Consider the following 26,860-nt stretch of genomic DNA (forward strand, 5'->3'; position numbering starts at 1 on the left):
CAAGTGGTCAAGCCAAAGCTTCCAGCACCCTCTTTGTCCAACCAATGCTTCGTGTCCCTGCCCAGGTAGCTGACACACACACACACACACACACACACACACACACACACACACACACACACACACACACACACTTTGAGACTGATTTATATACAAACATACAAACATTCCTGGGGAAGGCTGGCACAGGCTCACTAGCTATGCCGCCTTCTGCCCAGACTATAAGGTAGTGCCAACTGCCACCAACCACTCTTTATCAGCTACAATAAGGCCCTTCCTAAAGGGTGACCAATTCTACTGTGTAATGTTACTATTATCCAAATGGTAAGTGTGACCAAGACTTTTAAGGATATTTAGGACTGGCCTATACAGTGTCACCAAATACATATGCAAGTACTCTAAGAACTTAAATATCTCTAAACAAACTAGCCACAATTAAAAGGTTTAAATATATTTAATAATAAATAGTAAAAGTACAACACAATACTCAATAACTCAACACAGTGAAAATAGAGTTCGGAATCACAGGAAATATTTTAAAACAACATTGCAGGACAGTCTCAAATAAATACAGAAAATATCTAAAGTAATCTTTACTATATTCCTATCTATAGCTAAGAGATACTATGCCCTAAATGACTTATTTACGGAGCAAGACAAGTGCTAATGAGAAGATGTCAGATCCAAAGACAAATACAAAATGCACAGACTCACTCTCTGAGATAGTTCTTAAATTACTATCAAACATTTCTGCAGGGTTATCTCAGATTACATCATTCTTTGTCACCTCTGCTTTCAGTTCCCAGGCTTACAGAAACTTAAACTGTAGCACCTCTGTGTCAAAAATACTTATCTCTCAGAAGGTTGCCTGGAACTGAAACTCATAAAACAGTTAAACGCTTTTACCACATGCTCCAGGGATCTAAACCTCACCACAACAATAAATAGGACGTGCTGGAGGGATAGATTCCTGTCCCAGAGACTTCACATGCTTTGGGACAAGATTCCAATCTACATTAGGCAGAGCTCCTCGCCAACCCTCTTCAAGAGATACCTTGACGAGTGGATGGGAAACAGAAAGTTTACCCAGGGATCACTTCAATGGCTCTGCTGGACAGAGGCACAGGGAACTAATCTAGGGGGGTGGCGAAAGCCAACACATTCCGGCTAGGCTTATAAATGCCTTTGGGCAGATAGTCTAGTACCTACCTATGAACCTATGAACCAGACTATAGAAAGAATTTCTAGTTGTAGACATTCTGTCTCCTAGCTGAGATAAACACCATTGTAAACAATTCACTTATTTTCTTAGAGTTTGCAAGTTATCTCTGTTCTTTTCCAGTAGGTTACACTGTGGTTACATTTTTGAAGTTCCGTACAGAAGATAAAGGTCAACACACACTTCTGCACCAGCAGTTTAATACACATATAACATATAGTTCTCTTACATTTGCAAGACAAGCCTATGGATCATATTAATATTCACAAATTACATAGAAATATTTATAAAATCCTAGATAGTTGGGGTGACAGGCTCACAATTCTCCCCCTTATGAGAACTCAAGATAGTTTTTCAAGTGACCCTTGAGAAACGTTGCTCAAGAGTGTTGAGCCTATCTGGGAATATCTTACCCCATTCCCTGTCTTGAGTGCCCGTCTGCATTGGCATTGCTAACCCCACTGTGGTGCTGCATTGTCATATCATATGCTTGCAAGCCTAGGCTCCACCTTAGTAACTTGGCATTTTGCTGGCTGGCTCGCTGTAGCCATGTTAAAGGATTGTGGTCTTTAACTACAGTGAATTTCCTTCCATACAGATAAGGCTAACATTTCTGCAGTGCCCACACTATGGCTAGATTTTCCTTTTCTACAGCTGCATAGCATTCCTCCCTGGATTGGAACCTGTGACTGCGATAAACCACTGGGTGCTCTTCTCCCTCTGAAGAAATCTGGCTAAGTACAGCCCCCACCCCATGGTTTGAAGCAGTCACCTGCACAAAAAATTATTTGCTGTAATATGGACTAGCTAACATAGAGGGCTCCTCCCAAAGCTCCTTTAAGCTTCTGGAATGCCTGTGCACATGCTGGGGTCCACACTACCTTATCTGGCCTGTTTTTTCCTTGTCAGGACTGTGATGGGAGCAGCTATAGTGCTATAATTGGGGACAAACTTTCTGAAGTACCTTGCTGGCCCTAAAAATACCCTCACCTGCTTTTTGGTAACAGGTGCAGGCCATGCCTGAATGGCTTCCACTTTGACAGGTTCTGGCCTGATCTTACCACTCCCAACTCTGTGTCCCAGGTAGGAGACCTCTGCCATACCCACCTGACATTTGCTGGGCTTAATGGTCAACCCTGCCCTCTGTAGCCTGCCCAGCAACTCCCTGACATGCTGAAGGTGCTCTTGCCAAGAATGGCTGTAGATGGTAATATCATCTAGGTTAGCAAGGGTAAACCCTCCTGCTCCTGCTAGGATATGATCTACCATCCTCTGGAAAGTCGCTGGGGCATTTTTCATCTCAAAAGGCATCTTTGTGAACTCATACAAGCCAAAAGGAGTCACAAAGGCTGACCTCTCTCTAGCACTGGCAGTCAAGGTCACCTGCCAGTAACCCTTGGTAAGAAAAGTGGTGGCAAGATATTTAGCCCCAGCCAGATGCTCTAGGGCTTCATCTGTCCTAGGCATGGGGTAAGTATCTGACTCTGTGTGACTATTTCCTTTCCTGTAGTCCACACAGAACCTGGTGCTGCCATCTTTCTTTGGCACCAGCACCACTGGGGGCCAGGGACTGTTGGACTCTTGAATTACCCGTAGTTCCAACATTTCCTGTATCTCCTCCTTCAGTCTGTGTGACTCTCTCAGGCACCCTATAAGGGGCCTGCCTAATAGGCATTTGGTGTCCTGTATCCACCTGGTGCTGCACCAGATGGGTGTACCCTGGTTTCCAAGTGAACACGTCCCCAAACTCCTGTAACACTGCTCGGATTTCTCAAACCTGGGTAGGAGATAGCTGCTGGGACATTGCTACCCCTTCCACTGAGGTATCAGTCCGAACCTCACTGAAGAGATCAGTCACCAGATCTCCCTCAGACTGCTCCTGCAATCCACTGCAAATACTCAGCACAAGGGCCTCCCTATTATGGTAAGCTTTCATCATGTTAACATGGTACAATTTGTGCCCCTTCCTCCTGCTTAACAGTTCTACCATGTAGTTAACATCACTGACCTTCCTTGCCATCTTGTAGGGTCCATCCCAGGCTGCCTGCAGCTTGTTGTGTCTGACAGGAATGAGAACCATTACCTTCTGACCTACTCTCTAGCTAGCTTGAGCATTCCTGTCATACCGGATCTTTTTCTGCTGTTGGGCTTCTGCCAGGTTCTCCTGGGTCAAGCCCATGAGTTCCCTGAGCCTTGTCCTGAGGTTTAGGACATATGCCACAACAGACTCCTTGTGGGATTTACACTCACGCTCCCACTCATCATGAATTAAATCTAGAGATCCCCTCACTCTATGTCCATACAGCAACTCAAAGGGTGAAAAACCTGTGGATTCTTGGGGCACCTCTCTGTAAGCAAACAACAGATGGGGCAAATATTTGTCCCAGTCCCTCTTAAACTGGTCTGCAAATGCTCGTAGCATGGTCTTGAGTGTAGAGTTTAACCTCTCAACAAGACCATTAGTTTGGGGATGGTAGGGGGTGGTCTTTAGGTGCTTCAGCCCACAGGAGTTCTACAGACAAGCCAGCAGGTCTGACATGAAATTGGCACCTCTGTCAGTCAGTATTTCTTTTGGGAAACTTACCCTGCTGAAAATCTCTAACAAAGCATTTGCCACCTTCTTTGCCTCAATGGAAGACAGAGCCACTACCTCAGGTTATCTGGTAGCATAATCTACTACCAATAGGATATACTTTTTCCCTGTGGAATCTGGGGTACTCAGAGGCCCCACAATATCCATAGCTACCCTCTGAAATGGCTCCTCAAACACAGGCAAAGGCAAGAAAGGAGCTTTCAACTCATCTCCTGCCTTTCCTACCCTGTGGCACTGCTCACTGGTCCTGCAGTACCCTGTTACATTTCTGGAAATCCCAGGCCAATAGAAGTTCTGCATAAGATGTACATTTTATGCCCATATGACCTGCAGAGGCAATATCATGGGCTATGGCTAGAAGTGCCAGATGGTAGGCTGTGGGCACTACCAACTGCTGTATTTTCTCACCCTCTAGCCCTCCCTCAGGGGTCCACAATCTATACAGCAACCCTTTGTCCCATTACACAGATTCCCCTTTCCCTTGTGAATCAGGTGCTTCACTAGCGACCTCCCTCAAGCCTTGTAATGTAGAGTATGAGAGCTGAGCCTGTCTCAACTCTCTCTCTTTTTAACCCTTCCCAGCTCCCCTTCCACAGGAAGTCTGGTATCCTCTGGCAGTAGTACCTCACTGTCAGCCTGGCTACTACTACTTACCTCTACCCTTGCAGTCACTCTGTCCAAGGGAACATCAGTACCCACAAGCAGCCATGGTTCACCTTCAGTCTCACTGCTACAGGGTAGCTCCCACCCTGATTAACCACCTCATCAGTCCTGGCTGCAAGCATGCAGTCTGTCCAGGTCTCCTCCAGGCTACCAGACCCACATGCTTGTCTCCAAGCCTGACTGCATGTAACTGCATGAACACACGGTACTGCATTATCAAAATCATTCCCTATTGGGACATCTGTGGGGATATCCTCAAACACACCTACTTGCTGACTTCCTTTTCCAACCTCCCAGTCAAGGTGAACCCTTGCCAAAGGTATTTGGAATGGGGTCCTTCCTAAAGCTCTGACTGGAGTAGACTGCCACAGCAAGTAGTGCTCCTCTGTAACCATTGCAGGGTTTGCAATGGTTAGGTCAGAGGCTGCGTGCCTCTTAGTAATGGCCTCTTTCCCATTCATTAAAATAGGATATAACCTCTTATGGTAGTTTGGTACCCTTGTTATCTCATTTTCTGAATCTGAGCCATCCTTAGCATGTCCACTGCAACAGAGTTTCTCAGAATTCTGGGTTTTGTGCATCCTCCATCTTAATGGTCCTATTTGCCAGATTGCATATGAAGAAAATCCAGTGGTATCTCAACTCAGTTCAGATCCACCATCTTCACCGCCTTACTTTCCCAGGTTCCAGTGCTCAGTTTCATGAAGAAGGAACTTTTATGGTAGGCCAGTCAGGTCTTGCTAAATGCGGGCCTGTCATTTTCTTCCCCTCTTCCTGATCAGTAAGCCACAACATATACTTCAGACTTTGCTGGGGGGGGGGGGGGGTAGTGTTCCAGGGCATCAAGATTCAGGGTATGAGACAACCTCATTTCAGGAGCAAGCATATAAATCTCAAAGAAATAATGTCCCTAATAAATCTATCAAATCCATAGGTCAGCTGTGGATCCTGAACCACTGATAACTTATAATAGACAATACCACAATAATGTGGTATATAAGGAAACAAGGGGGAGCAAAGTCATATCTCCAGTGCAGACTAGTCATGATTGTCTGTGAACTGGCATTACAGAGCAGTCTTACTCATCAGGTTTTATACATTCCATCAGCTCAGAACCCAATGGTAGACACTTTAAGCAGATCCAGGATACATCATCATAAGTGGATGCTATACCCAGAGGTCTACCAGGATATTGTCCACCTGTGGGGAACTCTCAAGTAGATATGCTTGCCTCCTTTCCCAACAGACAAGTAAACCTCTTTTGTTTCAGGGCACCTTCTAAAAAGGTCTGAAAAACAGTTGCATTTTATTTCTCATGGATGGAAATGCTCCTGTGTGTTTTTCCCTTCTTTCCCCTGATACCTAAAGTCCTTCTAAAGATCAAGTTGTAATTGCCAAAGATGCTTCTGGTAACTCCCTTTTTACCCAGACAAGATTTATTTATTATTATTTATTTATTGACATTTGGTAACCGGGAAAGTCCACTGGGTCAGAAACCCATTTTCATTGGAGGCCCGGGGAGAAAAGCTCCAAGAATGATGGTTCTCCATTTTCAAGCATCTGGCCAAAAGCTGTTACTAAAAACTTCCTCACAGAGTGGATTTTCTCACACAGATCAAGACCTTTAATCAACTCCAACATTCACGAACTCCACCTAACAGTTTGGATGCTAATCCCATCTAGGTACATGTTTTTCTCATGATGTGCATAGGGTATAAAGGAGACAAGAAAACCTGATACAAGGAAATCATATTTAGCAATATAGAAAATATTTTATAGATGGTGCCATAAAAAATCAAGACCAACCCCAACAGGGAGCACATCTGATACTTCTCTACTTATTTGAATTGCTCATTTCTGGTCTTGAGTGCATTTCTATTAAGATACATCTTTCAGCCCTTTCTGCTAGTCTTTCATTTGATGCCCCTTTCTTCTTTATGTCAAGTTAAATGATTTTAAAAAGGTATTTGAATGTTATGCCTCTTAATAAAGAAGTAGCACCTCATTGGGATCATAGTTTTGTTGGATATGCTAATTGCTATTTTAAAATTTCTATATGGCTTTGCTTATTGCTGTGACTTCAGCTTGATGGGTATCTGGATTACAGACTCTATCTATGCATCCTTTCTTGATTTTCCACAAGAATAGACTGAGTTGTAGAACCATCTCTTCTTTTACATCAGAGGTGGTCTCTGCATTTACTTTAAACACGATCATTCATCTCCCTGTGCTTTATCATGAACTCCAAAAACAGAGGTGAAAGTGTTCTGTATATTTTAGATGTCCACAGACAAATAAGATTTTACATAGACAATACTAGGGATTTTAGAAAGTGTAATTAACTTTTTGAATCTTTTGATGGCAAAAAGAAAGGACAACCACTTTCTAAACAAGTGATTTCTAGATAGTTGTCTCACACTATCAAATCTTGTTACACACACCATGAAGAAAGCCCTCCTCAGAAAGTCAGGAACCACTCTACTAGAACTGTTGCTACTTCTGAGGTTTCTTGAAAATGGATGGATACTAGGTCTATCACGGAAGTGGTAAGTTGGTCTTCTGTCCACATCTTTACTGGGCAATACAAACTTGATTCAATCTCCAGAGACAGAGCCTGATTTGTAAATGCCATCCTTCAAGGGCTTCTAGTTTCTTATCCTTCTCCATCCAACCTTTCCTCCTAAGCTGTGGCGGTTGTTCCATATAGTTATGGTTACTGGAACAATGATGTAATAAAGAACATAGTTGTGCTGTGCAAGTTAACTTACCTTAACAGCAGGTGCTGAAATAGATCACTGTTGCAGTATTAGCAACCTCTCAGCTTCCAGGATGGGGTACCCTGCTTTACCTTTGCCCTTCTAACATAACCATTTCTTCTAGTTTTGACCTAATTGAAATAGAGCTTCAGGCTATAGTCTCTTCTTTGGACCAGTTTTTAAACACCTGAATGTCACTGTTATACCAACTTGTACTCTTGTGCTAAGGGCAGATGTATGGAGGGAGGAGCCCAAAGCTTTGTAGACTGGCTAGATTTCTGATCCTTGGCAGGATATGACCTATACAGTTTTGACGACTACAACAGTGATCTATTTAAACATCTGTTGTTATGGTAAATTGACTTACATAACTGTATTTTTTTTCTAAACTTTCTGCTGATGATGCTTACTTAACGTGAGGCTCCAGCTTTTCCAAATTAAATCATTTACTTATTGACAGTTAGAAGACAGGGACTACCCCATGCTAGACTGTTCCATTGCTGTTTCTTACAAAAAATAAATAAGTAATAATAAGAAAAAGAAGGCACTACATCCAGTACTTGCTGACACTTTAGAAGCATTATTATAGGGTCTATCTCTCTTACCTCATAGTTGTCTATATAGCTGCAATGCCCCTAGCACTACACCAGCTACTGACCAATAATTATTTGTCCCTCAGATAACAACATTTTAGGTAATGTCTTTATCATGACACTGAGTGTGAATCACCAATCTAAGCACTCCCATATCAAGTGGGGTTCATAATGAAAATAATGAGTAATACCAACCAACAACTTCTTCTGAGTCCATCCACTAGGCTAGAGATCATTTTCCCCAGTGTGTGATCCATTCCAGGATATTGAAAAAAGTCACTGAGTGCTTAAATTTAGAGATACTTTCTGCAATTCACAAAGCTTCTGGCTTCTCTGAGAAAACTTTTCTGCCCACTAGAATGCTCTGTTATGCACTAGCAGCTACTGCATCAGTGAATGGCGGAATTTCGTATTTATTATTCCATCTTTCGCTGGCCCTTTCTGTGTTAGTCATTTAAACTTTAGTGCAAAACATTGGAAGTTTTTCATATTGATCACTGCTGCAGTAGCCTAAGCTATATGGGTTATATGTTTTCATAGGATATAACAGCAGGCCCACTTCCAAAGATTCAGGACACCTTCCATGCACCTAAACCATTAGTCATGTCAAGCTGAGCTGACTAAATTTTGGTTTGGGTACCAAGTCCTTCAGAGCTTTTCGGTCTCCCGAAAGAATGTTCTTCTTCTGGCTTTCAGGGATTGACGGTCAGCTAAGTCTGTTCCATTGCTGGGCAGATAAGTTCCTTTGGGGAACATCTTTCATGTTACTTTTAAAGTTGTTTAAACTATTTTTTGTGTGAACCAAATACTTTTAAGCTAGAAAAAGTATTTTCTTTGACAGTCTTGAGACTTTCATGTACTTTTAAACAGGAATGCACTTTTTTACTTTTGTAGTAATAAACTGTTAAAAGTTGTTTAAAAACAATGTTTTCTATGGAGAAATTGTTTATTTTACTTTTTGGAGTAGGGGAGAGGGTTTAACATGTTTTTATTTTGTTTTTTTTTTTGTGGGAAAAGGTTTCTTTTTGCTATTCTCCTGTTTTACCTACTATTGCTGCTAAGCTTCTCTGGGAAACAAGAACCTTTTTTTTGGCTGGATCATGGAGCAAGCTACCTTTGTTAACAAAGCAGTTTTAACCATTACAAGAGGCAGGTAATTTGTTACAGTCACAGGTGGCTGACTCTGCTGTGGTCAAAGCTGGCTCCTCAGACCATCTTCTTTTTCTTATGATACTTCTGGTGTTGCCCATACAGCCACCATGGACCAAGTGTTAGTTACAAACTCTGCAACTGTTGGGTCCCCTCAGTGGGAAAGGGAGAGCAACCTTTCTTGTTCATGCGAGAAAGGGCAGGGAATGTGCCCCTGCTTAGCCAGAATGTTGTGCTTATCCCTGGGGAGGCCATTGCTGGCAATATTAGGTCTGTTTGCCTTGACGTTCTTGTCAAAAACTGACAAAAAAACTAAACATTTAGCTTCTCCATTGTCAGTGTCTCTGGACAGGGGTAGTTTATTCGGCTTGGTTCAGGGTCTTGTGGAGGCTATAGGATAATGTGAAGGAACAGATGCAGTCTTTTCTCCTCAGATTTTCTGATTCAAATTATGGGGAAAGTGTAGTGTCTGAAAGTCACTGTGAGGGATTCTCTTTCTTAGAGGCTATTTCCAGAATGAACCACTGTTTTCAGTCAGAGAACACTGAGGTTTCTCAATCCCTCATAAAATATTATGATTTGCTACAACTGAAATTTCCAGAACCATCACTCATCCCCCAATGCTGTCAGCACTGGAGGATGTTTGTCACAGCCTGCAGTTTCCCTGACAGCCAAACTTCTGCCTCAAAGAAATATGTACAAAGATCATCAGTCTTTCAAGTTTTTATACGGTAATCCCAGACCCAGCAGTTATAATTTAGTTAATCCAGTTGATGCCAAGCATTTTGTTATTTCTAATTTTCTAATTCTCCCCTTCTGACAAGAATGGTAAAGCTACTGATACATTTGGGGGAAAGTGTATACTTCTGCAGCTTTAATTTTTAGAATTTTGAATTATCAGGCAAATATGTTAAAGTTTATTCTGACTAATTGTGAAAGTATGCAAAAGGTTTTGGCTACAGTTTCCGCTTATGAGGAAAACTCTATTTTGTATTGTTCAGTTTCTTCTATTTCTCAGGTCACTACTCATTGTTTGAAGTGTGTTTATGACTGTATATACTGCTTCCAGGGCTGTTCCCACTAGTGCTCACTTTACAGGCATCAGAGCAGCACTGTGTGGCAGACAAGCAGAGCAGGATCAGGGCAGACCCTCATGAATGGAAACAGAATCAGGGGGTCTCCCAAGATTTGAGCCAGCTTTGTAGGATTCCTCAGGTAGAGCTTTGTTTACAGAGGAGGCAAAATCAACTAGTAAAATTCTGTTCCAGGGCTCCATACAAGAAGGTCTGGAAGACAGATGCCCTTTCTTTTCCTTGGACACGAATGCTCCTGTATCCTTTTCCACCCTTTCCAATGATTTCCAGTGTACTTCTGAAGATTTAGAAGGACTCCCCAAATATCATTATAGTGACTTCCTTCTGGCCTAGACAACAGTGGTTCTCCATTTTTTTGGAATTGACCAGGGTCAGTTACTACAAGCTTCCGCACAGACTAGATTTACTCATATAAGGTCAGAGCTACAACTGACTGCCTGGATTATAATCTTAATACCTTTTAGGCACTTGTTTTCTGAGAACATGTAGCAGGTAATAATGAAAGCAAGAAAGACTGCTACTAGAAAATCATATATAAGCAAATGGAAAAGGTTTTCTAGTTTGTGCCAACAAAACAAGCAGAACCCATTAAGGACTAATGTTTCTCTGGTTTTACTGCATTTGTGGAAGTTACTATCCTATGGTCTGTCTTACTCTCCTATCAAGGTTCATTTGTCAGCCATTTCCGGATGATAACTCTTTCAATGCCATCTCATGTGAAAATGTTTTTGAAAGGAGTGCTATTTAAGAATCCCCCAGAAAAGTGGCGGTTCCTGCTTGGTGTCTTAATTTTGTGTTAGAGAAGCTAAAACTTATTCCATTTGAACCAACTTATCTGGCTGACTTGTGGATCTTAACATAGAAAACACTTTTTTCTTCTGATTATTCTGACCTCTGCAAGAAGAATATCTGAGCTGCAGGCCATTATGGTGGTTCACCTTATCTCATCTCATCTTTCACATAGATGTGGTTTCTTTGAGAACTAATTATTCTTTTCTATCTAACTTGGTATCTGAGTTTACTTTAAGCCAAACTATCCATTTCACTGTTGTCTTTCCAGGACATAAAACTGAGGGAGAAAGTATAATCCATACATTAGGTGTCTACAGATAACTCAGGTACTATTTTGACAGAAGAAAATCTATCAGAACTTCTTATCAGTTCTTCATTTCTTGTGAAGGTAAAAAGAAGACACAGCATGTATCGAATCAGACTATTTCTAATTTGTTGTCTTAGGCTATTACCTTTTATTATTCCCACCACAACAAAACTATTCCAGGTAGGGCCAAGGCTCATTTTACTAAGGCCTTGGCATCATATATCCCTTTTTAGAAAGGGTTGAACTCTAGAAGCAGCAACTTGGTTCTCTGTGCATGTTCCTTCTCCAGGTGTAGGACAGGATTTGCTAGAACAATTCTCCAGGGGATACTGGACCTTTTCCCCTTCCTCTTCCACCTCACTGTTCTTAGCTATGATAATCTACTCATATAGCTTAGGCTACTGCAGCAGTGGTCAATATGAAGAACATGGGACAGTTATGTAAATAAACATACCATAACAGTAGATGTTCAAATGATCACTGCTGCAAAAGCCGCTACCTCCCTCCACCCCCCTTGTTTTTTACAGTGTTTTTATGCCAGGGTATGGACATGTATTTTTCTTTTCTTAGCAATGTCCTTGCAAGGCTTAGTATCCCTCTCTCAGTTGGCATGAAAGCTCTAAAGGGCTGTCTTTTTGTTTAGCTTCACTCAAACTGTCTGACTAATGGTTTGGGCACATGGAAGGTGCCCTGAAGCTTTGGAAGCTGGCAAGCTGTTATACTCTATGCAGGATATAACCCATATAGCTTAGGTTACTGCAGTAGTAATCATTCAACATCTACTGTTATGGTACATTTCCTTATTGAACTGAACTATTGACTACCACCAGTGAAAGTGTGATGTTAGGCTAGTCCCTCTGGAAAATATTGATGATTACTGGCTTCTCTTGCCAAGTCAATCATAATCTCTAACTCATTTACAAAAGGTCCTGCGCAAATCTGACCACATTTCTGTCTTTATAGCCAATGCACACATTCAGAAGTCCTGCATTTTTTTCAGTCTATGACGCAGTAACACAATCAATTTTTGCCATTTCACTGGTAAACTAAGCATGTGAAATGCTTAGGAATTACAATACACTCAGATATTTAAAATCTAAAACACATACATTTTGATCCCTTATTGAAGTCCATAGGTAATCATTTTAAATCTTCACAAGCAAGGAACTTTTCAATGTATGGAAATTTTCAGCTTTAAAAAAATGACAGCTGTTCCAAATACATTGCATCTGTTAAAGCACCCCAAATCCCCTGTTTTACCTCATAAGTTCTGAAAAAAAATCTGCTTTGCTTGATAACTTTCTCTCTATTGTGGCTCAGGCCAGACCATACTATGTAGTCTTTTAGACAACTCTCCTTACACATGGCATAGCATCTGCTCTGTGGGGGTCCATAAGGGCACTGATTTCCTCTAACTCACAATGGAGTAGCGGCAGAGAAGTTATTGACTTTCTGGAGGCTGTGCCTACTCCTTTGCTCATTGATAAGAAATGTGCATATATGAAACACAGAATGAAGCATGTAAACCTATATGAAAGACCACTGGCAGATACACAAATCATCAACTATTTTACTTCTCCTTGTACTTCTATGACTAAACAGCATTGCAGGAGACAACTGCTTATTTTTATGACTGGTGTGGATTGGCAGAAATATCAACTCTTAGCGTAACCTAATGTTGTAGAAGATGAATGTTCCTCATTTTATGTGTTTTGCAAAATACTGGAGCAAATATAACCCGCCCCAATCACAGTTTAGGACATTTTTAGACAGATTTCTTCAATGAATGTAGGCCTTTTGCATAGGCCAGATAATGTAAATAATAAACTACTGTCCGTGTTAAAGGTCACTATTATTATTATATTTGTATCTAATTTCATGAATTGTATGAGTAGGTTTTTGGAGTTTAATAAGATAGGCAAGCAGTTTAGATGGATCTTGAGCCCATTCTGAGTAAATAGTTAATATTTTTTGTTTTAAACCACAAGAGACATATAAAACAGCATTATTGTTTTCTGAAGCAAATCAGTCTCTTTTTCTACCTGTTCATCATATTTGTTATTGAGTTTAACTTCCAGATCTGTGCGAAGTTATTATTATATACTTTCTTGTAGTAGAAAGCTTTATTAATTAGTATTTCTCTAATCTAAGATTTGATTGCTAGCCAATATACATTAGGTTTCATATGTGTATTCTGTTTTGATTCATAACAATTATTTCCTTTACAACTTCTTTTCATAACATCGAGTATCTAATTACTAACTCTGATAGACCAATTAACATACCATCACAGTTCAGAGTCAGTGAAATTTTGGAATGATCTGAGAAAGTTCTAAGTTCTGTTTGAAAATTAGTTAGTGCCTTTATAATTTCACTACAAATGAAAAAAATTGTATATATGACCATGATTTTAAACATGGAGAAAAATATGTAAATTTTTAGAATTTCATTTGAACAGCTCTTTCCTTTATAATTTGTAAATGATCAGCTAGATCATATTCAGTGCATAATTCTAATAGTGCTGCAGCTGTGTTTCTGTCAAAAGGTCTAGATTTGTTGGTAGAGTCCCTCCATTGATCTAATATTGTATTCTAATCTCCCTCTCCCTCTATAATTATATAGTCATTTTTTTTCTATTGTTTAACAGGTTATAGCTTTGACAGCTAAACTGTTCTTGACTAAGTTGTGGTATATAGATGTTTGATACAAGAACCAGTTTATCTAAATAATACACTGAAGTTTTGATTCTTGTTTTTGAATGGTAGGTTACACATTGGACCTGTTCTGAATCATCTACCTACTGAATTAAGGTTATATTGTTAGTATGTTGATATATGCTGTTACTGAAGATGAAAAAAGAAGTCTACCTACCACTGAACCTTGGGGTATGCCTATATTTATTGTGAATGGGTTGGAGAATGTGTTTTCTAACAGACTGACTGATTTCTATCTTGTAGGTATGATCTGAACAAGAACAGTACTGTGTTGGTATAGACAGTTTCTTGCAGTTTCTGGATGAGATTATGGTATCTGACAATGACAAATGCCTTTGCAAATCTGAGGTATACTGCAGGTATTGGCTGTACTCTTTCATAGTTGGAACCAACTGTTTGGAAGATCTTAAGAAGTGCTGGTTGGGTACTGTGTCCAACTCTGAATCTGTCTTGAGCACTGATGAGATTGTTGTTGGATTAAAAAAAAGGATGTTAACTGGTTATTTACATTTCATTCTAAAATTTTGGATAACAGGCTAAGAATTTTTATAGGTCTGTAATTTCTGCCTTGTGTGGGTCTCCTCGTTTTAACAGTGGGAAATTTTGACCTGTTTCCAATTAGCAAGGAAATTGCCCTCTTTTTCAATGCAACCAATGATTAGGCTAGAGATAAGTGATGAGTGATCAGTTTTCTTTAGGTATTATGGTGGGAATGAGTTAATGAATGCTGATCCAAGTCCTTTAATTTTTTTAGCAATTTTATTATAATCTGAGAAAACAGGCTGGAAGTTAAAACTGTTGATGGTTGATATTGTTTGTGGTTATATTTCACTGAGTGAGGTAACATTTTGGTTATTGGTGAACTTGTTGACTGTGGTGTAAAAAGATCAAATAAGTCTGTTGTTTCTAGATTTATTGGCTCCATTCCTTCTCACAACCCCATCACAAGTCTCTCCCATGTTACTTTAGGATGAAGTCTTTTCAATGATAACTATAAAAAGAAGAGCTAATAAGAAAACTTGGGTGACCACAAACCACCAGCTTTTTTAAATGATGGACAATGTTTAGGCGTTTTGGGAAAAATTCCATGCAAAAGACCCAAGACTACTCTTTATCTCTCTAACAAATAAAGTTAAAAGTTACCAGGGAATACAAGACAGCATTCTACAGGGATAATCAGTCTCAGCTTTTCTCTAATCTAATGTAGCGTGGAGTGAGATAAATAACGTCCTGACCAAAGGAAAGCCCTTTTCAACCTCCTTTCTTTCTTCTAGCATTTTTACTCCTGAGTCCTTCTTAAGTGGGTTCTCTACCATCACTTATACTGATCTCCCCTTGTCTTATTCTTTCACAAAATCTCAGTCTGACTATTTTAATTCAACTCATCCTTCTTTGTTAAGAAAATCTAAGTAAAAGATTTTGATAAACCACTTAACAACCTGTCTGACTTGGTAATCCTGAATCAAATGGGACAGTTCCTTAGTTTCCTAATTTATGTAAAGACCATATTAAAAGACCTTTTTACCACATAATTAAGCAGTCCTTATGTCAAAACACCTTTTATTCCATAAGCAAATATGCATTAGTCTTCCCAAGTCCTAAACCCACCTCTCTACATATGACTGCTGACAACAGACCAATCCTCTCCCAGCTTCTCTTGCAAAGCACCTGGAATAAATGCCTTTCAAGAAGCTAGTGGCTATCTAAGCAAATACAGAATTCTGTCCAGTTACTAGAATGGCTTTCCCTTGTGTTGAAGTACGCAGACAGCTCTTTTTTTCCAGCCTCCTTTCTAACCGCTATGGATAGTGTCTTGTTTAATGGTGTCACTTTTAGTTTTATTGTAGTCTCTTATATAAACATTTCAAAGGAAAAAGCTTCATTACATTTTCAACAGCCCCTATATGCTGAACAGTTCCTAAGGTTTAGTTCTTGGTCCTTTGCTTTTATTAATTCTCCTCGTTCTAACATGTCTCCCTCCCTTTGCTCTTTACTGTTTTTATCAATGAATGCTCTTCCTTCTGAATTTTTCCCTCCAACCTTATTCTATATGTTGATGATCTAGTTGGTCTTTCATTCCTCTGCTTTCTATCGATTCGTTAAAACAGCTCTCAGATCCATCCATGATAAATGCATCATAATGGCAATTTTGTTGTAGAACAAACTATAAACTAATATTAACCACTAAGAATGATGCAGGGACAGAAACATTAATGCTGCATAGAATATCAAATTATGATAAAAATCATCTGTCTTTCATTTTCTACAGCCCTGTAAACACTAAGACTAGGCAAAGAACTAGTTCTACTAAACACTTCAATTCTAGGCCTGCATGTAACAAACTGATAACAGTTATATGCACTATGATATACAGCAGTCGACAAGGAAAGCACAGCTAAGGAAACATGAGAAATTTTGGCTGTAATGTAAACCCAAAAAGGCAACATTATTTATATAAATAATTACTACATAAAATAATTTCACTTCCATAGCACAAGAACTGATGGGGGGGGGGGGTAACTGAAGAACAAATAGTCTGTGCATGCATTTAATATCCATACCCTCAGTGCTGCATAGTTTAGTTATATCATATCCGAATGAGTTAACCCAAAAATTCTCACCACATATTCACAAGTAACTTGTAGCTGGTGAAACAAAGCTTTTTTTTCTTGAGGGGAGGGATCATACACTAAAATTATATGTGAACGTCTCTTGACAGGATGAAAGCTAGTGTTTATAAAGGTGATAAAGCTAGTGCTATACACAGATGATAACTAACTCGTGATTTATGTCTAGGAGAGAACTCTTCAGCAGTTTTCTGATTCACCTGAGTCTCAGTTTACTCTTAAGTGACAATTCAATGCATAAGTTTAAAGTCATGTTTGAAGTGTTATAATCCTTTAACAGACTGCTGCACTGCCACCTTACTGCTAAATGATCCTAGTTTATGCCATATTAGAGTAATACATACCAATTTTGTAAAAAATGTAAATTATTACTAGACAAGAGAGACTAAACCATTACTAAAATATAAGGTATTCTTATTTCTACAGAAAAAAGCTCTGTGACAGTTTCAATGGAGACAAAAGGAAGTGAGAAGTATCTGGTCTGCTTTGTTCATGGCTTTCACCCAAATAACATCAATGTGACATGGCTGAGAGATGGTGAGGAACTGTTTTATGGAGTTACATCCTCTGGGATTTTGCCACTGCGAGATGGGACCTTTCAAATAAAGAAATATCTACCTATAACCGACAACGTGGAACAATCCCATGCTTGCAGAATAGAACATGAGTCATTAATGGAAAGCATTTTAGTACCATGGGGTGAATACATTTTATTAATATATTTTTTAAAAAAAATCATAAAAGAGAATTGCCAGACTTTATGGAAACACGTACAAAGCAATCAAAGATGCTTATTTAATTTCAGATCCTGCAGCAATGACAAACATCTGGGAGAAACTGGAAAAATTGTTTGGAATTCCTGCTTTGATTGTCAGCATCACATTTCCACTAGTGGCATATTTCTGCAAAAGAACATTTCCAAAAGGTACATTAGTGTTTTGAATGCAAAAGCTTTCTCTGGAAACTTACTGCTAAGATATTTTTTTCTGTTTCTACACTGTCTGCCAGCTACCAGCCCCTTTTCAGCTAACTGGCCCATTTGCTCTCCTTTCACTAAAGGCACATGGTGACCATGATAGATTGTCATTAAGGCAGACATCAGTGGTTTTCCTATTATAGGCCCTAATCACCTGTACTTTCCTGAACTATCCAATAGATTGGCATGAAATAGACCATTATGATGTACATAAATTTCTGAGCATGTATATAATCAAATGAACCCAGAACCCTTGTAAACACCTCTGGTTCTTAGCAGAGATTCTACCATGGCATATGTGCCTAAGCCTAGACACTCATCTCTATCCCCTAACCCCCCCCCCTCCAAAGAGAGAGGTGAACCATCATAGACATATCATTCCTCTCCTCCTATGCATCAACTCCAAAACATGTCCAAGCTACTGACTGAACTCAGGTTGCCTGGGTCATAGTCCGGGCTTTATAGCATTATGCCTAAATATTTCACTTGCTGGTAAAATGTTGTTTTATATGCTGTGCTCTATGCATCATTCTTATATAGCTGTACAAACTGTGAGGTCACTTTTTGTTTCACTGATACTAGCTACACATACACACACACACACACACACACACACACACACACACACACGTGTGTCTGTGTGTGTGTGTGTGTGTGTGTGTGTGTGTGTGTGTGTGTGTGTGTATACATATATATATATATATATATATAGATATATATATATATATATATATATATATATATATGGGTGTACTTTTTATAGTTGAATTTACACTTCAGCAAATAGCAAATAAGCGACTCCACATACCCCAAACCTCACTTGTGCGTAATTGCACTTCTCCAAACTACAAATACCCGAAAAAACAATAACGAAGCAAATAACAGAAAAAAGCACACATATTGTCCAATATTTTTGCAGGGGGGCAAGCCCCCCTGCACCCTTCATGTGGGGGGGCTGTGCCCCCACACAATCTGCATATTATATATACCAACTCCAAGATCACACTACAGTGACAGTAAGGGTAAATTTCCCTATCCTTACTGTTGTGTGATCTGCATTTGAAACCTACAACCACTGTAAAAACAACATACCACATGAAGAAGATTGCTGACACTACCCTGTCATCCATTATGCTTCACAACTGGTACAGTGTACGAGAGATAACATAAAGGCTATGTACATGTACTTCTTGCAGTACCAGCAGGAGACTAACTATGTCAATGAAACGGACATCAGAAAACTGCAGTTTCACACAAGTGAAGTTTCAGGTAAGTGGAGCTGCTTATTTGCGATTCACTGAACTGTAAAATCGATGGCAAAAAGTAGACGCATACATATATATATATATATATATATATATATATATATATATATAGACATATATACGGATCTATGTCAAGACAATGAATTACCATAACATCGACTCACATAACAGTGAGATGACATCGCCAAAAATTTAAATGAACAAATTCCTGGAGTGGCGTATTTCACCTCTGGGAAAATAACCACTTAGCCACCAATAAATTAAACATAAACCAAAACAAATTAAACCAACCAAAGTGGGGGGCTTGGCCCCCTACACCCCCCCCCTAACTAAATATATGAACTCCAAGATCGCACTACACTGAAGAAAAGTTCACCATGGTGGCCAAGTGGTTAGTTTCCCGGAGGTGAAATATACCATTCCCGGAGTTCATTCATTTAAAGTTTTGCCGAAGTCATCTCAATGTTATGCGAGTTGATGTTATGGTAATTTGTTGTTTTGAAGGGAATTTATATCTACACATATGTATGTATGTATGTATATGTAGAAAGGGCACACAGACAAACCCTTCAGTAAAAACTACCTAGAATTTTCACTGTGTAATACCTTTAACCCCTTGTAGTGGAGTACCATGGGATATATGCAAATGACACCCTTCAGAACATCATATGTTTCAGCAACATGGCTTCTGAATTTCCATGACTTTATTTACTTTTTTATTGCTATATTCAGGCCAATAAACTGAAGTAAAAGCCACAAAAGTTCAACAGCTTACATCTTTCAGAACAAGATGTAAATCTCCAGAAAATGCTGTGTAATGGATAAGACCATTAAAATAAACCTCTTTAATAAAAATTATTTAAAATAAGATAAGTGCTTTCATTTTGCTTATCCTTGTTTAACAGTTGTCAACCAAACATCAGCTTGAAACACCAGCTGCCAAAATACTTCTGATGTTTGACCAGGTATTAATGAATGTATCTCCATTTCCAGTCTGTTAAAATTAAAGGCTTTAAGGAGATAATGCAAGTTTCCTTTTAAGGGGTCACTGGCTCAATTTTGTCACTTTGATTGGCTGCTAAGGAGTGAGATCTTACATAAATTCTAGCCTCTACTTCCTTGGATTTATCTGATGAAGTGTTGTGGTGAAACAAAATGAAAGCGCTTGTCTTATTTTAAATAATTTTTATTAAAGAGGTTTTTTAATGGCCCTATCCATTACGTAGCATTTTCTGGACATTTGCATCTTGTTGTTCTGAACAGACCAGAGTTTGTAAGCCATGGAACTTTTGTGGCATTTACTTCAGTTTGTAGTTTTGTTGCTTTTTCAGCTTGTGAACTTCAGGCCAATAAAGCCATTCCCCGCTAGCTTTGGAAATGTATGATGTTAAGTTGTCTATCTCGCCTTCATTCTTGCTGGATGGGTTCGGAGCCGAACCTCAGCTCTGACTCGGCCACTCTAAAAGCTCGAGAGCTAGTTCCACCGGCTCGAGGCACTCCTATATCCCCAATGCTAGGCGGTAACTCCTCAGATCTCGTTTGCCGCTACAGCGATCGAGGTGCTCTTCCAACCGGCTCTTCAGGTTAGTTGCTTAAAACTAAGTTTAACTAAGGTAGACCCCCTTTTAAGTTAATTTTCCCTTTCTTTCGCATTCCAAAGCAGTCAAAAAAATCCCTTCCAGACGTTCCACCCAGTCAAAGGGAACAAGCAGCACTAGAAATTTCAAAGCTGCTGGCAAAAAGAGCCATTCAACCAGTTCCAGCAGACCAACAAGGATCCTGAATCTACTCCAAATTCTTTTTGGTTCCAAAGAAAACAGGGGACTGGAGACCCATTTTGGATCTCAGCAACTTGAACAAGTTTGTCAAGAAAACAAAATTTCGGATGGTCACGCTGCAGTCCATTCTGCCCCTTTTGGGCTGAGACAGCTGGATGTGCTCTATAGATCTCCAGGATGCGTACTATCACATCAGAATGAGCCGACGCTCCAGGAGATTCCTCCGGTTCAGGCTGGGAACCAGTCATTTCCAATTCAGGGCCCTGCCCTTTGGACTCACTACAGCCCCCCGCATGTTCACCAAATGCATGGCAGGGGTCGCCTCTCATCTGAGACGGCAAGGATTCCAAGTGTTTCCGTATTTAGACGACTGGCTCCTTACAGCCCCCACCAAGCATCTTCTGCTTCTTGCCTGAGACTACACCCTTCACACATGTCAAACACTGGGCATTTCAATAAATTACAAAAAGTGTTTCTTGTCGCCTTGTCGTGTTATTACCTTCATAGGCGCAAATCTAGACACAGTCAACATGTCAGTCAGACTCACACAGCAGAGAATTGCAGACATACACAGACAAGTCTCTCTTGTCTTGCAAAGCAACAAGATCAAAGTCAGATTGATCCTGAAGGTCTTGGGATAATGGCGGCTGCTATCCCTCTTCTACCTTTAGCCCGATTCCACATGAGAATATTACAATGGATGCTCTTCACACAATGGTCATACCAACAACTTCCAATGTCCCATTCCATCACGATAACTCAATCGTGCAGGAATCATCTTTCTTGGTGGATCACACCCCCCCAGCTCTTCCTAGGGAGACCCTTTGTTCCTCCTCCTCCAGTTGCTACACTGACAACGGACGCCTCCCTGATTGGGTGGGGGGGGGGCATTTCCAGGGCAAGACAGTCCAATGCAGATGGCAACCCTTCGAACGCCACTTGCACATAAATGTCCTAGAGATGAGAGCAGTGCTTATAGCGTTGCAAGCCCTACAAGACTCTCTTCCCATAGGAACTATAGCAATTCAGACAGACAATATGTCTGTAGTGTGGTACATCAACAAACAAGGCGGAACCAGATCCTACCCCCTATGTCGAGAGGCACTCAGACTGTGGCAATGGGCGATTTCTTCTCAGCGGTTTCTGTTAGCAACGCACATTCCCGGGAAGTCCAATGTGATTGCGGATAAATTGAGCAGAGCTATTCTCATGCCTCATGAGTGGTCTCTGAAGAATTCAGTGTTGGAGAAAGTTTTTCAAAAGTGGGGCCGGCCTTGCTGCGACCTTTTCGCTACTCCCCAAAACAGCAAGTGTGACGATTTCTTCACCCTCTTTCCCCAACCAGGCCACCCCAGCAGAGACGCTCTAGTCCACAATTGGCCCCGGGGACTTCTGTATGCCTTTCCCCCTTTCCCACTGATATCTCAACTAATACAGAAAGCCATCGCTCAGAAAGCTTCCATGATCCTAATTGCCCCTTACTGGCCTCGACAGGTTTGGTTCCCATTTCTTCACCGTTATCTGTTGGAGCAACCCTGGCATCTGGACCCAGTTCCAGACCTCTTGACCCATCAGTCGGGTCAGTTGCACCACTCCCTCCCTTCTCTGAACCTCACAGAGTGGTTTCTCCAATTCCAACGCTAGCCAGGCTTCCTCTAATATCTCACTCTGTTCAAGATATTTTGATAGCCTCTCATAAATCTTCCACTAGGAAAATTTATCATAGTAAGTGGAAACGTTTTTCCTGTTGGGCGCATTCAAAGGATATAGATCCTTTCACTGCTTCCATTCAGTCAGTTTTGGACTTTCTGGCTGAACTTTTCCACTCAGGTTCATCTCCGTCTACCATCAAAGTTCAATTGGCAGCTATATCTAACTTTCATGTTGGAGTCTCAGAGTCCTCCATTATGTCTCACAAACTCTGCAAAGCCTTTTTAAAAGGAGTTTTTCTCCTCAAACCACCTATCAAGGATCCTCCTCCTCAATGGGATCTCAACTTGGTTCTGGCGTCCTTAATTCTAACCCCCTTTGAACCTGCGGCTTCATGCTCAATGAAGTTACTATCTTGGAAAACACTCTTTTTGGTAGCTATTACCTCAGCCAGAAGAGTCTCTGAACTCCATGCTCTGTGTAGTCGATCCCCTTATCTTTTGTTTCATAAGGATAGAGTGTCCTTACGTACTAACCCGTCTTTTTTGCCTAAGGCAGCTTCACCGGCAAATTTGAATCAAACCATTGATCTTCCTGTGTTTTTTCCTAATTATTCGAACAGGTCAGAACAAAAATTACATTGGTTAGACGTTCATCGCCAACTTAGGTACTATTTAGACAGGACCAAACAATTCAGGAAATCTGATCAACTGTTTGTTTCCTATGCAGAAGGCAGAATGGGCCTTTCAGTTTCTAAGGTATCTCTTTCTAGATGGCTTACTTCGTTGATTACTTTTGTGTATGAGATCAGACATCAACAATTGCCAACCAAACCCAGGGCTCATTCAACTAGAGCTTTGGCCACATCTATAGCTTTCCAAGACAGACTGCCTATTGATTCGATTTGTTCTGCAACTACTTGGGCTTCTCCCCATACTTTCATTTCTCATTATAAGTTGGACTTAGCCTCTAGGGATCGAGCCAACTTTGGTTCCACTGTACTCAAGAATCTGTTCCGATAGGCCACCCGGGACAAGGTGCTAGGGACGTGGTCCCATCCAGCAAGAATGAAGGTGAGATAGACAACTTAACATTTAGAAGTTATGTACCTACCATAACGTTCCATGTTAGTTGTCTTCTTCTCGCCTTCTTTCTTGCATCCCACCCTCCTTCCCCCTAGCCTGGATAGACCTAGAGGAGTTTGTTTTGCGACCTTTCTATCTTTTCTCCCATGCTTTACCACCTCTATATATATATGTTTTCCTCTGTTAGGTTTAGGACACCTCACAGTCAGTCTATAGAGGTGGGTTACCTTTTTTTCCATATAATAGAATTTTTCTAGCTGGGCCTAGCTTACAAACGAGATCTGAGGAGTTACCGCCTAGCATTGTGGGATATAGGGGAGCCTCGAGCCGGTGGAACTAGCTCTCGAGCTTTTAGAGTAGCCGAGTCGAAGCCGAGGTTCGGCTCCGAACCCATCCAGCAAGAAAGAAGGCGAGAAGAAGACAACTAACATGGAACGTTATGGTAGGTACATAACTTCTAATTTTGGCCTTTTTTCAATGAATTTCATTTGACCCTGACCACATCACTGAAAACATAAATTACACTGAATCTTATTTCACTGAACTGCAGTTAGTATATATGGGACTGTGTAGAGTACTATAAGGCAAGTAAAAGGTATATGCCCTTTTCCCCACTGTAGTGAGATCCTGGAGTTAATATATATATATATATATATATATATATATATACATATATATATATATATATATATATATATATAGAGAGAGAGAGAGAGAGAGTTAGGGAGTGTGGTGGGCACTGCCCCTAACCACATTGGGGGCTGTGGGGGGTGTACCTCACCTACTTTGTTTTATATTATATTTTACCGAAAACTTTAAAACAGTACATTTTAAATCATAGACATGCATACTTAAAGCAGCAATGAGTAACTCTCTCCAGAAGACAATATGTACTCAAACTAAGTAATCTGTAATCTTTTCCGTAATCTGTGTTTTCAGCAATGTGCTAGGGGTGAAATGAATTCAGTGAAATGAGATTCCTTGAAACAAAGTAGACCCATATATATATATATATATATATATATATATATATATATATATATGTGTGTGTGTGTGTGTGTGTATATATATGCCTGTGTGTGTAATGGCTAAATAAACTATCAAACACATATTCCCTAATGTGCTGCCCATCTCTGTCATGAGGTTTAATTGCATGCAACTAATGGCATCAAAATCTATGTTGTAATGCACAGAGTGGATGTTATTTACCTATTATCCTGACAAACCTGCACATATCATATGATGCCAGACTTGGGAAAAATGTATGCATAAATTAAGGAATATATTTTGCTTTTAAGAGTTTATGTGGTTGATGCATGAATTCCAAAAAAAATGCTCTGGCCACCAAAAATTGTCTCACTGTATATAAATTTAGCACAAAACTGGAATTTTTGGATCCAGAAATTCTGCCTATTCTTCACTATTAGTGGACAAGCTGAGAAGCCAGAAAAGGCACAGTAGTCTACATCTATACTTACTTGCTGTGGAAGAAGCCATGAAGATATTTATTTATTTATTTATCTGTCTTTATTTTATTTACTTTTCTTGAAGGACAGAAGACAAAATCACCATAAGAGAGAAGTTCAAGAATTACTCTCTGCCTAGATAAAACTTGCCTATTATTTGCAATTTATTTTTCTTTGATCGGACACAAGGTAGTCCTACAGAGACTAGAGCTGCCCATGTTACTGAGCTAGAGAATAAAACCAAAGACTGAGAAATTGGTGAGGTACACAATTCATTAATACAAGACAGAGTAGTTTGTGCCACAAATAATGATAGAGTAGGAGGCAGATTATTAAGAAAAATGGAGAGAAATAGACTAAGTGAATTACTAGCACAAAGTTTAAAACATCTGGCAGTTAGTGTAGAGAGTTAAGGTGGTGAGCAGTTAACAAATGTCATTTTATAGACAAGTGTTAGATTCACAGAACCTTAATTTGTCTACTGGTTGGGTCTGGGCTAGTCATAATGCTCCAAGGCTGCAACTGGAATGGGTTGCTTTGGATCAGTCCACTTACCTAAAAAAAAAAAAAAATAAGCAAGTTGTGATGCCCCTACTCTGAGACAGTAATCAAGAAGCCTGAATCCTCACCACAGACAGCAGAGGGGGATGTTCACTTTGAACAAAAATAGATACACAGTATTTCTAGATACAGCTCTCTGCACCAACCACAATTTCTCTTAAGAGTACACAGGGAACACACTCAGTCCAGGGCCTGGCTTTTCCTTTCTCTCTCTAGGCCCCCAGTAAGAGTCGCCACTGACACAGCTGTAGAGTAGAGTCCTCAACCAAGTGTTCCAAGCTAAGTCCTCCACCACCCTCTTTGTGAAACCAGTGCTCTGTGTCCCTGCCCCAAGTAGCTGACACATGCACACTCTTTGAGATTTGATTTACACACACACACACACACACACACACACAAACACACACACACACACACACACACACACACACACACACACACACACACACACCTGGGAAAGGCTGGCACAGATTTATTAGCTCTGCCCCCTCGGCCCAGACTATGAGGTAGATTCACTGCCACCAGCCAGCTACTTTAAGGGTCTTACAAGGGTACCTAATTATACTGAGTAAAATTAATACTAATACAAATGGTAGTGTTTCACCAATGCAGTAAGGCTTTCAGGACTGGCCACAGTATCACCAAATAAATATAATTACTCTCAAAGATTAAAATATTCTGTAAAAGACCAGCCAAAATGAAAAGTTTAAATATATTTAATAATAAGTAATACAATAATATGAAAATACTAAATATCCATTTACAATAAACACCAGAGTTTCAATCACAGGAAATATTAAAAATTACACCGATGGATAGATTCACACAGATACAGAAAAAATATTACTTTACTCATCTCACAATATTTTCCTGACTGATCTAAAAAATACTATTCCCTGATTATTTACTAAAGCAATACAAAATGAAGTAGGTGAGTGGTCTTTCTTTTTGCTCAGGTTTCAAAAACAGACTCCCCAAGACGTCTGTCTCACCTAGTATTAAAACATCATTTCAGTGCTGGATTACAGAATGATATTACGTACATCTGGTTATCGACTATGGTTCCCACACTATCCTCTATGCAAGAAACTGAACCAGAATTTAGCACATATGTGTTAAGATACACACAGAGGTTTGCTGAGATGTGTTATAGCATTTCAAAACTTCCACCCTTCCAAGGTAGTAATTAGTTCATCCCTAAGGACAATACAGTAGGATTCCTAGTCCTGGTTTTCACAGACATTTCATCTCTGATTGCAGTCAGAACTGTAAGATACAATCTTTATGGCCTAAGAGGTCAGAGCTACCCTATACTCAACCCTCATCATGCCAATAACTGAGTACAGTACTCCCTTTAGTATGTACCATACCAGGCACCTGCAGCAACTTGAGAGACCTCAGAGATTTCTGACCAAGAAAATTTAGGATCTCCAGCACATGTTATACACTGACAGACTGCAGACACTGTTGTTGTACTCAGTAGCTTACAGACTACTTAGAGGAGACTTGTGCCTGGCTTACAGAGCAATCTCGGACCCAAACCTAATGGAAGTACTGCACATCCGCAAGTCA

General features: G+C 40.1%; 1 protein-coding gene across 3 annotated transcripts in view; it reads left to right on the forward strand.

The window, feature by feature from the left end:
* LOC122809088 (class II histocompatibility antigen, B-L beta chain-like) overlaps positions 1 to 26,860 on the forward strand; it is an 837,388-nt gene that overhangs the window by 767,748 nt on the left and 42,780 nt on the right. For all 3 annotated transcript variants that reach the window (XM_044080317.1, XM_044080315.1, XM_044080316.1), the window contains exons 3-4: positions 16,934 to 17,206; positions 17,313 to 17,432. In XM_044080317.1, coding sequence (XP_043936252.1) covers positions 16,934 to 17,206; positions 17,313 to 17,432 — 393 coding nt within the window. The remainder of the gene's footprint in view (positions 1 to 16,933; positions 17,207 to 17,312; positions 17,433 to 26,860) is intronic.

Source organism: Protopterus annectens, chromosome 8.part0, assembly GCF_019279795.1.
Source record: "Protopterus annectens isolate FY-2018-M chromosome 8.part0, PAN1.0, whole genome shotgun sequence".
NCBI classification, from domain to species: Eukaryota; Metazoa; Chordata; order Ceratodontiformes; family Protopteridae; genus Protopterus; species Protopterus annectens.